Source organism: Arachis duranensis, chromosome 3 (assembly GCF_000817695.3).
Source record: "Arachis duranensis cultivar V14167 chromosome 3, aradu.V14167.gnm2.J7QH, whole genome shotgun sequence".
NCBI classification, from domain to species: Eukaryota; Viridiplantae; Streptophyta; class Magnoliopsida; order Fabales; family Fabaceae; genus Arachis; species Arachis duranensis.
Genome location: NC_029774.3, coordinates 95,915,631 through 95,930,597, shown reverse-complemented (window position 1 = coordinate 95,930,597; position 14,967 = coordinate 95,915,631). Strand labels below are relative to the sequence as shown.

At 31.2% G+C, this 14,967-nt stretch overlaps 1 protein-coding gene and 1 pseudogene across 1 annotated transcript; one reads left to right on the top strand and one right to left on the bottom strand.

Moving 5' to 3' along the window:
• Positions 1–895: 895 nt before the first annotated feature.
• LOC107479814 (uncharacterized) lies at positions 896–3,352 on the bottom strand (annotated as a pseudogene).
• A 4,199-nt stretch (positions 3,353–7,551) lies between these two features.
• On the top strand, positions 7,552–12,115 carry LOC107479819 (uncharacterized). Its single transcript, XM_052258865.1, is given in 5 exon segments — positions 7,552–7,880; positions 8,763–8,831; positions 8,967–9,051; positions 9,376–11,130; positions 11,132–12,115. Coding segments are annotated over 2 exon segments (1,998 nt in total). The 5' UTR covers positions 7,552–7,880; positions 8,763–8,831; positions 8,967–9,051; positions 9,376–9,643; the 3' UTR covers positions 11,643–12,115.
• Positions 12,116–14,967: the final 2,852 nt, after the last annotated feature.

Sequence of the window (14,967 nt, the reverse complement as noted above, 5' to 3'; positions counted from 1 at the left end):
TTCTATTAATTTTTATAAATTTATTAAATTAAAACATTCAATTAGATGTTTTTAAATTTTTTTTTAAAAATACTTTTTTTTAAATATTTGTTTTTATTTTCATGCAGAATGAATTATAAATTTTTTAAAAGCAAATATTCTAGAATTCTTATATGTTTTTGAAAAATAACATCTGATAAGAATTCAATTATAAATTTTTATCTAACATAAAATTTCAACTATAATCTTTTAAACTGTAAGAACATAGTTAAAAATGTAGTAAAATTATAAAATTATAGCAAAAAATAATTAAATCTCTAATTTTTTAATTTGAAGATAAATAATAAATTTATAATTAATTAAAAATATAAAAATATTCTTTATTTTTTAAGACATAAAATATTTAAGTTTTTCTGTCTAAAATATATAAAGATAAATAAATTTATCGAAAAAATTTAAATATCTCATATTTTAAAAAGTAAAAGATATTTTTGTATTTCAATCAATCAATAATTTATTTGTCTTCAAATTAAAAGATCAAAAATTTATTTATTATTTTTTAAAAAAATTAACACACTAATTAAATTTTTATCATATAACGTGTGAAATGACACCAAAGTTACCGTCGGATTAATTCGACGGTAATCATCAACTCAGTCTCGACAAATTTATTAAAAATACCAACAAAAAATTTGCCAGTAATTAGTGTCGGACAAAAAAATCTACCGATAAGTAGTTTATGGCGATATTCAGTGGCGGAGCTTGAACCAAAATTTTGGGGGGGCCGGAAATTTAACATAAAAATTTAATAATAATATTTATATCAAAATAAAATTTATAAATATAATTATTCTTTAAGTTTGTTACTAAAAAGATAATAAATAAATAATTCTATAGATAAAAAATATAAAATAGTTTATAATGGTACTCTTCGAGTTTTTAATGACTTAAAATCTTCAATAATTGAGTCAGAACTAAACTTTTCAGCAATTTCTTTCTCAATGTAAATAACCAAACTATCCGCACGCAAGAAAGTCATCCTCCATCTTGTTTCTTAACCTTGTCTTTATTATTTTCATTGCTGAAAATGATCGCTCTGTAGTAGCTGTAGAAACTGGAAGAGTTAATATCAGACGAATCAATCTATCAATCAAGTAATACACTTTTGACTTTTTTGTTTCTGCTAAACATCTACACAGTTCATGAATAGTTGACAAATTCTTCATTTCTGGATGCTGACGAACATCAAGAATAAAATGCTGAAGCTGAAAAGGCAAATTAATCTTCACTTGTTCAATAAAGTCTTCGGGATAGTAGCTATCAACAAGAGTAGAAATCTTAGCAATGTCAAAATTTTTGTAAGCATCCTTAGGCATGAGAGTAGAGCTCAGACTTAGTAGATCCATTGCTTAATCATTAAATCTGCTATTTAACTCTTGTAATTGCTTATCAATTGTGACTAAAAATATCTCCACTCTAAAATAATGCTCAACTGTAATATGATCTTTTTGGTGACGCGAGCGTCCTTGCCTTGCAACATAAGAAGCAGTTAAATCAGGAATTAGAATATCATGTTGCTCACAAAATGATTTCACATTTTTTAATAATTCCTCCCATATGTCATCTCTCATGTTTTGGATAAGTGTTTTTGTAGAATGAACTAGTTGCACAGCATTAACTATGTCTTGAGACTGCTTTTGTAAAGCTTGACAAAGAATATCAGTTATTCCCATCATATCTTTCATCAAATGCAAGATCAATACAAACTCAAATGAGGTCAAGATATTGTAAGCACTATCTGCATCACCACGCTGAGAATAAGTTGATCCATCAACAATAATCTTTTGTAAAACAGTCAACGTTACACCATACATATTTATCAAACTGCAAACAGAAGAGAAATGAGAAATCCATCGAGTATCACCTGCTCGTCTCAAAGTACCAATTTGATTTGCTCCTTTACCTGTTTCAAGCTCATCAATTTCTAATAAATGGACAATTTCATCTTTTTTGGCAGCATGTGACTCATCATGTCGCTTACTAGAAGAACAAATGATGTTGACGATGAAAGTCAATTTTGAAAAAAACTGATGCACAGGAATAACTTCTCTTGATGCAGCAACTAATGCAAGTTGTAATCGGTGAGCAAAACAGTGGATATAGTAAGCATAAGGACAATCTTTTAAGAATAATGCTTGTAACCCATTCCATTCTCCTCTCATGTTGCTGGCGCCATCATATCCTTGACCACGAATATTAGAGACATCAAGACCATGTCGAGAAAGAATACCGCACAATTCTTGTTTTAGAGTTAATGATGTAGTATCTTTGACATGTACAAGATCAAGAAAACGCTCTTGAATAAAACCATGTATATCAACAAATCTCAAAACAAGTGCCATTTGTTCTCTTTTGGATTCATCACGAGCTTCATCTACTACAATGCAAAACTTGGAATCTCCAATTTCTTCACAAATATGCTTTCTCACCTTGTTTGAGAGTATATGCAAGATTTTTTTTTGAATTTGATGTGAAATATATTTAGCATTATATGGAGCATTTTCTAACACAGTTCTTGCAACTTCATCATTGTAAGATGCTATGAGTTTTATCATTTCAAGAAAATTACCTCGATTTTTTGATTCTGGAGTCTCATCATGGCCTCTGAAAGCACAAGCTTGAAATGTAAGCCAACGAGTTGCATCAATGGAGGATTTTAGACGCAATCGATTCTTTTGAATTTCCTCAGAAGTATGATCCTCAATTACATTTTGGATGTGACTTGACTGATTCAATAAATCTAGACATGCTCCAACTGCATTATTGTGTGGTGAGAAGGATCTCCAATATGTTTAAGAAAAGCACAATTCTTTCCATCATAAATTTTTTTCCAATTTCTAAACCCTTTACTAATAAAAATATCTGATCCATTACGTCCACTGGGTTTTTTGCTAACCAAATAACAAAATAAACAATATGCAGCATCTTCAGAAGGTGAATACTCTAACCATGAAGGAAAAATACCAAACCAAGCATATTGAAATCGTCTTGGATGCTTCGTATAAGATAGAGGATAATTGTCAAGATGAATTTGATATGGATCCCATTTAAGATTAGCTCGTCTAATCTCATCTCTCTAGTTTAGGTAATATTGCCAAATTTGAAGCCGTTTTTTAGAGTCTTGTTCTAAAGAATTAAGGTCAAATTCATCAGATGCAACTCTTTAAACTTTTGAAGGTTGTATCTCACTTTTTTCTTGATTCATTGAAGTAGAAGAACTATATACAGGTGTTGATATTGTAGAAGTTATATGTTCTCCTTCTTGAATATTAGCTTTTCTCTTAAAAAATGCATCAATTCTTTGATTTTTCATCATTATTTTGTATAAAAATTTGAATATATATTCTGTAAAATATATAAAAAAAAGTTAGAAGAATAAATATTAAAATTTATAATATTTATTGAATATTTTTATGAATTTATCAAAATACAATAATATCAATACTTATTAAATATTATAATACTTTTATCATATAAGAAATTAAATTAAATAAATATTAAATTAAATAAATAAAAATACCTAATTTTTTATATTTGAACTCAAAGGTAAAGAGAGTGTTACTTGTTGAATAGAGAAGCAAATATCTTTTATGTTTTTATAGTTATCATATTAGATATCTTTTATTTTATTAGATGATCTTTTTTTATTTGATTTGATTATTAGATGATTTTTGTTATTCTTATTTTTTTGTAAGATAATTTTTTTGATTTGATTTGATTTTATCTTTTAATTTTGATGTGGTGTGAAGTTAACAAAGACCCACTCACTAAAAATTATTATACAATAAATATATGAGATGGGAATTGAACTTGAATACTTCAAATTATAGTAAAGCATTTAAACCAATTGAACTATTTTTCATTTTTAATGAAGTATTACTAATTTTTTTATAAAAAGTTTGGGGGGGCCATGGCCCCCTTGTCTGAGTGAAACTCCGCCACTATATATATATATTCATTCTGATTGATGACTTGACTTACGAATACTAATTAACAACAAAAAAATCTAACATACAGCACTCTAGTATTGCATGATTGAATATGATTTTTTACTTAAATAAATGAAACTAAACTTAAATTTATTGGATTCCCTTAAAAAAAATTAAAATGTGTTATTCTCTTTTTAATATTATATAAATCATTTTAGGGACATATAGGTTATATAATATATTAATCATACTACTTAAGAACGATTTATACATAAATTTCATACTTTTTAAACTTATCATAACTTTATCTCAATGAGATAGGAATTCGAAAAAATAATTATTTCACACGTTTTTTTTCATATTTTTCCACCTTATATAATATACTATTCTGTAATTTCATTAAAATTGTTGACGGATATACAAATATACCAATCTGCTTTTTACTAAAAAACGTGACATTTTCATTTATATTTTCATCAATTTTTTTTGTGATAAATTAAAAAAAATATAATATCACCTATCTCTCTCAAAACTCAACAAATTTTAAATGTGCTTCATTTGATACTATACTCATTTATTTATAGAGAATTTATCATTATGGATAGTTCTAGCCTTCTTAGTGTTACTAATTTAATAATAAATTGTGACTATGCTTTGAGGGTTACTGAAATTGAACATAAATTACTCTAAAGTGGTTAGGGTTACAGATTGCATGTAAATCGTGTCATCCAAATATGTGATAGCCTCAAAACACGTTAAATCCACTAAGTTAGGACGATTTTATAGCCCATTTATAATTTTGAATAGTCTAGTACGATTTACTCTTAATTTTTCTATGTCATGCATGTATAAATCGTCTCTGAATAGCATGGTTAACATAATATATAATCCACATGTTCCTAAAATGATTTATGTAATATTAAAAAGAATGTAAATACATTTCAAAATTTATTTTTAAAAAAATTAATAAATTTGGGTTTAGGTTCATTTATTTAAGTAAAAAACCCTATAAGGCCATCAAGCTAAGTTCTCGGAGATGTTATTAGATGTTGTTGACCGATCCAAGTTCAAACTTGTCTCTTTTAAGAATTGAAATGGAATAGAGAATGATTTTCGCACACTTCACGTCTACCATTTCACTGGAGCTGAAAGGAACAAGTGCCCTACTACTTGAAACAATGAAACTAATTAGATAAAGGCCAAAAGCCCAAAAGCTGCGAATGACACATTAGTAGTGTATGTCAGCATGTCACAGACTCACAATAGAGAGGAAAAAGAAGTGGTGCAAGCTCAAGCAATCAATAAGTTTAAACCATGCATGCATCTTGTTCTCTTCCGCAAAGACGTGTTCTCATTGTTATACACTACTAGATTGACATCTGTCTCCCAACATCATATTGCACCAAAATTGTTGCACAATTTCATTGGTTGGATGCACGGTAGGCGTAGCAAATGACTGACTGAATTGCATGTACTAAGGGGTTTTCTTTAAAGAAAAAATATAGTTAATCAACAATATTTTTAAACAATGTATAAATAATATGAATTAATAATATTAAAAGAATAAATTTAAATTAATAATATTAAATTAAGGTGTAGTGTATTTTATTTGATTGGTGATTATTTATATTATTTAAGATAGTTATTATTTATCTAACATTCTCTTTTTTTAAAAACTTTTTGAGAGGTGATCGTATCTTTTCATTTTGAGTTTAATAAATAAAAAAATTATGTGTTTGTATTTGTAAGTTTTAAAAAATAAGAATGATTTGAAAGAATTTAAAGTAGAATTTTTTAAAACTATTTATACTTATCAAAATTAATTTCTTACATTAATTAATTTTTAAATTGAGTTCTTATATTTATATTTATTATAGTATTTTTAATATTCAAAAACTATTTTATTAAATAAAATTATTGTATATTTTTGCTTATTGAAAATCATTCTCAATTTGATTCACTAAAAATATATAATAACTTTTAAAAAACTAAATTTTTAAAGTTAATTTTTATAAATTATTTTTAAAAAGTAAAGCTTTGTAAAAGTTGCCATTCATGTTTTCCTATTTTGGGAGGGGGTATTATTTATATATACTTATAAAATATCTTATATTACTAACAAATATGTTAAGAACCTTATTTAAAAATATTACAAATTGAATTGCTAATAAAAACATAAATATTTTACGTTTTTAATTAATTAAATGCAAAAAGAATACATTAAAAAGTCAAATTTTATTTACTAGTATACATCGAAACCTTAATTTGTATCTTATTCTACCATTCTATAATGTTTATGTAATAATGTCCATTTTAAAATTCTAAACAATATTTTCCTCGTGTTCCATTTAATTGAAAACATACCAAAAACAAAGTGGGTTGGTGACGATAACAATAGAGACAAGTATCAGGAAATTTATCGTTAATTTATTTTATAGGCTATATACATATGATATATATTAAAATAAGTATAATTATATTAGCTATTTTGTATTGACTTATATATATATAGGGATCTCCTTGTTATTATTAGATTAAAAATAAGTTAATATTATTTATTGGTTTTTACATCTTAATAAAAATAAAACTAATATTATTTTATAATAGAATAGGATTTTATCCCTAATATACAAAAAATCGTAATGAGAAAATTAAATCACGCATTAAAATCAAGAATAACAAATTAAACTAATAATCAAGATTTGTGTTCAAACTTAAAATCAGTGTATATCTTTCAATAGTCATGCATGCTCATAGATCTAACTATACTTGTGTTCTCAATGCAAGTATCTTTATATTTTGTTAATAATTTAACATAATAATTTTAGAATTAAGGAATTCAAGAATTCGGACAACAAGAAAAAAATATCATTATGAAAAGTTTAAATATTAACTTGAATAATTGTTAAGATCGAAGACAAAAATTCAACAAACATGATAAAGTAAATTAAAGAAGTGGAATTATATTATTGATCAATTAGAAAATAAAAAATATATATTGCAATTTTTTGTTTATTTATCTTATTATATACTGGCATGTCCATGTCAAGTTTTTTTTCAAATGTAAATTAAAGGTGATAGTTAATTTTTAGCATAATGATAACTATAAGAATTTTTTATAAATAAATTAAAAATAAATGATATTTCTAAAAACAAAATATAATAATTTTATTATCCAAAATCCAATTTTTTAGGAAGGGAAAATGAACTCAATTCTATCTAATGTAAAAAGGGGTGAACAATAGAAATTTATTTTCTTTTAATCCAATGTTGATAATTAGAATAGTCAATTTGGACATAAAAAACAGAAGAATTATCATGCTAGAAACTTTCTTTGACTGGGGTATTTATAAATCAATGGAAATTAATTATTATACTATTGTAGAAAAAGAAAAAAAAATATTAAGAGAAGAAATAAACGAGATTAAGTTTCTCTTAAAAGTTGATAAAATGTAAGGATAAGAAACTAATTATTGTTAATTAAAATAATAAAAATGAATTAACATCCCATTTTATTATTTTCCAAAGAGATATATGTGTAACCCTAGAGTGGCAGTAAAGGACAGAGGAGAGAGTAGGGGGAGAGGGAGTATTAATTTTGGTTGTAGCGTCACAACTCACACAACACAGCACACGCCTCCTTCCTTCCCTTCCTTCATTCCCTCCTTCCCTCCCTATCCGCTCTGTCACTCCCCACCGTTCTCTGTCGGCCTCTTCTCTTCTCTGCTCTGCTCTGCTCACTTCCCTTTTCTATATTAATATATATCCCCCTCTCTCTGTCTCTCTGTGTAAAGTGTAATTGCCGCCTTTCAAATTCCAATACGCTAAGTCTGAGGCCATAGCAGGCAGCTGTTACCTGCTTCTCTGTTCTCCACATCCAAATCGAATTTAATTCCAGTAGGGGAAGCTAAGGTAAGCTACTACATCTATTCTATCCTATTCGATGCCCTCCTCTCTCTCTCTCTCTCTCCAATTGCTATTTTATTCTTCTCAATTCTTGATAAAACAGGATTTCTGATTTTTATTCAAGATCCCCAACTATCAAGACTGAATCAAATTAAACAATCGCCAAAACTTACTTCTTCCTTCTTCCCAAACCCCTCCTCTCTTCAATAATTGGCAAGAAGAAACATTAAGATTGGGAACGATTTCGATCATTTTCGTTTATTTATAACTGTTTTTACCTTGAGTAAATTCTATTTTAGCGATATAGGATCAAATTCAGCATAGCTGGGTAAGTTATTTTGGCTAATTCTCCAGTCAAATTAATTTTTCCTCCTTGTTTCATATTTTTTTCGTTTGGAGTACGGAACGTGGAATAACTTCATGTAGATCTCATATCCACGTTATCGTGTTAGGTTGGGTTGGGTCTTCCTCCTCGTAAACCAATTTTATGCATGTTTTCCTCTTCGTTAATTGAAGTTTTATGTGTTGTTCAAGTTAGGTGTTTGTACTTTTCCGTGCTCTCCTTCTGGTTGAACTTAATCTGTTTACCGTTGATTTATTCTGTGCCTTAGAAGTTTGAACAAGTGTAGAAAATAAATTGAATTTTGTACTACTTTCTTATTCATTTATTATTTATTGTTTTTTGGATTATGTGGTGTGGTCATTCTGAAAATTTAATTACATTTCAAAGTAATATAAGCACTCTATTTGGTGTGAGCGCTGCTTAAGAATCCAATGCTTTGTTATAGCTTCTAGATTAGGTGTGATGTTGATATTATGTCCTAGCTGTTATGCTTATGTTTTTGTGGTTTTTGCACAAAATTTCCTAATGGTTCGACTTGGTACTAGGTATCTGGTGTTCGGCTGCTGCCTTCTCTTTCGCCGCTTCTGCTGTTTTTATTTGGAGTAACCAACGAGGTTTACTCAACTTCGCCTTCTCTTATTCTCATAATCTTCAACGTAGATAATTATAGTCATATATGGTTGTTTATCTTCTGTGTTTTCCCTAGTTTTTATATGGGGAGTTGTAACGAATTGTGTTTCAAAACCCAGCTCGTTCGAAATTTCATGACATAGCTGAAGTTTATAAACCATGCCAGCGTGATGTGGTCAAAACTGAACTGAAACATCAGTGCTGGTATCAAATTCCATCTCTTTCCTTTTGATATATATTTTAAATAACAGTTCCTTTCAATTGCTTATGACATCTTTTGATATTCTAGATTAGTCTATATTCTTTGTTCTTTATGTTTCATTCTAATTTTAAACTGCAGAACGGTTGTTGAAAAGCTTTTGGGCCAAAGTTTTTTCATGTCTTAACTTTTTAGTATTAAAAAATTATATTCTTTTACTTTATGATACTGCATTTCTATCTGCGTTAAAAGTTGCCCCATTTTACTCGGAATTGCATCTACCATTATGGCAAAGTTTCAGTTCTGAAATTTGGGTCTGTTGTGAACAGGATGATTATTTCCATGCCGTATACAGGAGGAGTCAGATTTTACTGGGTTAATTGAACTTACAAGAACTGAGCTTAACCACAGTGTAATCTTCTATATATCATATGGATCGACAGGACACTTCAGGATTTGTAAGTGGGGGTGCTTTGTTCTCTTGTAGACGCATCTAACCCATAACTTTGTATATATACATATCTTTTACCCGGAAGTCAGGAGGCTGTTCTTTTCAAATTCATAGATAGAATTGGATATTGTTTCTACAATTATTTCATGGATGCAAGGTTCCAGAACTTGGGATTTGCTGCAAATCATTCTGCAAATGCATTCAAGATTTTGAGCAATTCTATGCAAGTTGAACGAAGTGGAGCTGATTATTGTGGTACAGATACCATTTTACGACTCGATTCCCCAGGTTCTTCAATTCCTTCCTGCATGCACTCCTGTAAGGGAACTAAACGGAAGTGGGATCTGATTGATGGAAGCATGGGTCAGAGAGCTGGCTCTTCCTTGTCTCTTGGGCTTGGCCGTTCAACAAGTTCCTCAGACAGCAAGGGGAGCTCAACCATTGCTTGCACTGCTATATCTTCAGCCAAAGATATTGACGAAGAATCATCTATGGATCTTGACTTGGACTTCTCTCTTCATCTTGGATGTGAGAAAGTACAGAGCCCAAACAAACTTGTTAGTTCAAATTTGAAGACAATGGAGCTGCAGCCCAAGTTTGATTTGGAGTTGAGTCTTTTGACTGGGCCCTGTGAATCGGATATTACAAGTGTTCATCTAAGTCCAACACCTCCTCAGTTGAACATGGAGATGCCTTTGGTGTTCACTGGGACACAAAATACAGAAGAGGGATCATCATCATGTAACTGGAAGCCCGGGCTTGTTTTCCCATCATCAAATACCTCTTTAGATAGAGACACTGGTTTCCTTTTAAAACCAAATGCAAAGCAGTTTGATCATAGTCCCATTGTTCAGGACCTCTCATCGAGCAGACCAAAAAGTTCAGTCACTTGTACTTCCGGGCTGTCACAGCATCATCAACCAGTACATCGCTCCAACAATACAAAGATATGTCAAGTTGAGGGATGTGGAAAGGGAGCCAGAGGTGCTTCTGGCCGATGTATATCCCATGGAGGTGGTAGGAGGTGCCAGAAACCTGGGTGCCACAAAGGAGCTGAGGGTCGTACTGTGTACTGCAAGGCCCATGGAGGTGGCAGGCGATGTGAATACCTTGGTTGCACAAAGAGTGCAGAAGGGCGTACAGATTTCTGCATTGCCCATGGTGGTGGCCGAAGATGCAGTCACGAAGGTTGTACCCGAGCTGCCAGGGGGAAATCTGGATTATGTATTCGCCATGGGGGTGGCAAGAGATGCCAGAGAGAAAATTGTACCAAGAGTGCAGAAGGCCTGTCAGGTCTCTGCATCTCACATGGGGGAGGTCGTCGATGCCAAGCTCTTGGATGCACAAAAGGGGCCCAGGGGAGCACAATGTTCTGCAAAGCACATGGTGGGGGTAAACGGTGTACGGCCCCCGGGTGCACCAAGGGTGCTGAGGGAAGCACCCCCTTTTGTAAGGGCCATGGTGGAGGAAAACGCTGTACATACCAAGGTGGTGGAGTTTGCAGTAAAAGCGTGCATGGAGGGACCAACTTCTGTGTGGCACATGGCGGTGGAAAGAGGTGTGCTATTCCTGGCTGTACAAAGAGCGCAAGAGGACGGACTGATCATTGTGTCCGCCATGGCGGTGGGAAGAGAGGCACATGGGGGTGGCAAGAGATGCTCTTGGGGCCATCCTGGGTCAGAATTTGGCATCCAACCAGATGGTCCTTGTAATTCATTTGCCAGGGGGAAAACTGGTCTGTGTGCACTTCATAGTGGACAAGTGCATGATAAGAGGGTTCATGGTGGTGTCTCTCTGGGATCAACTGTTCAGGATCCTCATTCTAGTAATCCGGATGAACTAAAGCAGGTACTCCTTGCCAAAGACATGGATATGGGTATGATGAAAGTCACAAGCAGCCTTGGCAATGCTGCTCCGGGGACTTACTCTGATATTAAACAATATGAAGCTGCAAGCTCTAATGTCTCTGCCGAGGAAGGCGGTCACATGCCATCACTCACTATTCCTGAAGGTAGGGTGCATGGTGGAAGTCTGATGGCAATGCTATCAGGGAGTTCTGTTCGTGGCTCAAGCAGTGGGAAAGGCGTTGCCAATGATCCATCCGAAGCTGTTAAAGGCTACATCATGCCCAGGAGTTGGATTTAAGGCTAGTCATCGTTTCTGTTTCATGGTTCCATAATTGGCATATTTATTATCTACATGTTTCATGGTTACTCCCTTTGATGTCGGATTGTTGGCGATTGGGTTTACTCTCTAATGAAGAGATTACGCAAGTCGTTTGATAAACAATCTTATGGAGGGGCTTATATCAAGGTAGGACTGTGTACTTTTGATTAGGTAGTGCGTGTTGCTCTTCCTCTTCTCCTTGTTCATGTGTCTGTAAATATTACATCTGATAAAACGTCTAGCAGGTTTGGAATGCTGGTTGCTACCTATAAGGTCTTTCAGTGTGCCATTGTATTATTTCTATTCATAATAAAGCTAGTTCGTATGTTGTGTTATTTTATAGTTTACTCTAGAGAACTGCTTGTCAGGCTTGCAGCCTACTGGACTATTGTTGCTCCCATTTGGCAATTTCTGCTGTTATTAATAGACACCGTTGTCTTTTAGATGTTCAATGTATGTGCTAAACTGCTAAGGTAGGATGTGAGAGTCGAACCGGTTAATGAATCGGTTAATGAATCGGTGGAATGACTGATTCGGTGGTTGAATGGTCTCACTGGAATTAAATTGTGGTTAAATTGATTTAATTAAATATAAAATAAAATTATTAAAAATTTAATATATAATATTAAATATTTAAAAATTTATAACTAAAGAAAATTAAAATGTATACACACAACGTTTTATAGCAAACTAAATTTTTTAATTAAACATAAAATATTACTCATCAGTAATTTACAAATCATAATTCCCATTATTAAGTGTTTCAAATTACACAAGTCGACAATACAAATTACATTTTAATCAAATTTTGGATATTTCTTGGCTGCATCAAAAGATTTGCAAAGTTAGTTAGCATGCAATTGATTTTTCGCAACGTTAGTTAACATGCAATTGATTTTTTTCTTATTATTATTTTCAAGGTTAGGTGTTTGCTATGGTGCCTAAAAAATATTGTCTAATTATTAAAATAGGTAAAATAATTAATTTTAAATTTAAAAGTATAAAAGTTAAAAAATTTTAAATGTTTTAAAATTACTATAAAAAGTAACTTAGACAAAAGTTAGACACCAAACAAAAGACACCATAGAATTGACCTTAAGGTTTTTGGATGGTTTGAAAAGAGAGAAATTCTTTTATTTTTTTAAATTAAAATGGCATTGTTTTAAAAGAATTAACACTAAACCAAAAACTCTCAAATAATGAACCGATTCACATAGTTTACTATTGATTCTATCGACTTTTTCATTAATTTTTTTCAAATGGTTTTTTTATGTCAATTGAACTGGCTAAAAAACTGGTTCCTAAATTCAGTTAAATCGATTGGTCCAATTCAATTTTTAAAACTATGACTAATATAGTAATAAGTCGACTCAAGATATTATCTTCTAATTATGATTATTCTCATTTACCGAAACTTTTATTATCATTATTAATGCAGAGTGTTCCACAAAATTTCTTATAGCTTTTTATTTAAAAATTTTTTAATAGTTTTAAAATGTAAAAAAAAATTACTTTATTATAAAATATTTTTACTTGTGTTCCTACTTTCTAGTTAGTGTCTAAACTTTAAAGAGATTTTTTAACGAAATTCAAAGAACATATTTATTTTTTTATTAAATTGGAATTGAAACTAACAAATTTTGAGTTAAACCTCCACTTTGGTCTTTGAGATTTGCAAGTTACATTAATTTAGTTCTCAAAATTCTAGTTGCTCTAATTTAGTCCTCCAAATTTAAAAAAATACACCATGTTAATCTTATATCCATTTTTCATCACTGGAATAGTAACACCATGAGTGGTGTGGCTTATTCATTACTAACAACTAATATAATTGCAACAATTTGATCCTTTTTTCCTTTTATAACCTAAATTAGAGAACTTTTTTTCCCTTTCTAAATCCTGCTTTGGATTGTCTTTATACATGTGTATCTGTTTTTTATGCTGCTGAATGAGTTATTAAACATACAATCGTTCAATTCAATTTAACATTTGTCAACAATCAAAAGCAAATAATTAGATTGGAACGGAAGAAAACTTGAACAGCAGGGTCTATCAACGACGAAGACGAAGCAAGTGACAACTTCGGTATTGAATTGGAGTGACAACTAGGGGTGGCGCGAAGGTTATGAAGGTACAGGGCAGGCAGTGGAGGTACCTAAAAGAGGTAAGGTGGGAGAGGAAGCGAGACCACTCGAGTCATGGATGAGATGTGAGGAAAGAAAGGTAAAAGAAGAAGGAGGAGAAAAAGTTGCTACAGTTTAAAAGTGTTGTTATTGTTGGTATTGTTGTTGTCGTTATGGATGATGATGGCATTGGGAGGGTTTGAGTTTGAGAGAAGTGGGTGCAAAAGAGAAAGTGAGAGTGAAAAGTGTGGCGGAAGTTTGCGGAGAGGAAGAGGAGGTGGCGGTGGTAGCAAAGGATAGAGGAGGAAGCGGTGGTGAGAAGAAAAAAGAACTTTGGAACAGCAAAAAAGATGCACGTATATAAAGAAGAAGACGACATTGTTCTTTAGTTTAGGTTATAAAAGGGAAAAGAATTAAATTGGTGTAATTTTTTTATTCGCCAACTCAACTAGCCATTGGCAAGGAGTAAACCATCTCACACGGCATTACTGTTTTGATGACAAAAAATAAACGAGGGACTAATATAGTGTACTTTTTTAAATTTGGGGAACTAAATTAGAACAATTGAAATCTCAAGAACTAAATCAATGCAACTTACAAATCTCAAGAATCAAAGTAAAACTTAACTCAACAAAAAAAAATTAGTAAAGAACATTATAATTAGAAACATAAACAAACCAATCGCCAAAAATAAAATTTCAAAAGACAAAAATATAAGGAAGAATATGCAAAATTACGACATGCATGCAATCAATCAATTAAGAACTCAAAGATCAGATAAATGCTTATCCATTAGATTCAAAGAACAGTAGCATTATTATCAAACATTCATCCCATTTTTTTTATATTGAAAGCATATTTTGATTGAGGAATAAAATTTGAGTGAAATTTGTTAGTATAGTTAAAATTTGATAATTTTTCATTTATTAGAATTTGATCATTTTTATTTCCCTAACCACACATAATTAAAAAATTAGAGCAAAAGACAAATAAGTTTATGACTTTTTTAAAGGCGAACATTTTCGTTTCTTAAGATTGAAAAATACATTTAAATCTCTCACCTTATAAAACGCGTGACAATTGTACCCCTCCGTCGAGTTGGAGTTCAAAACGGCAACGGAAAATGCTGACCTGGAGAGGTGGAGAGTGAGCTGTCTGTTTTGCCTGATGATGAGGATGGG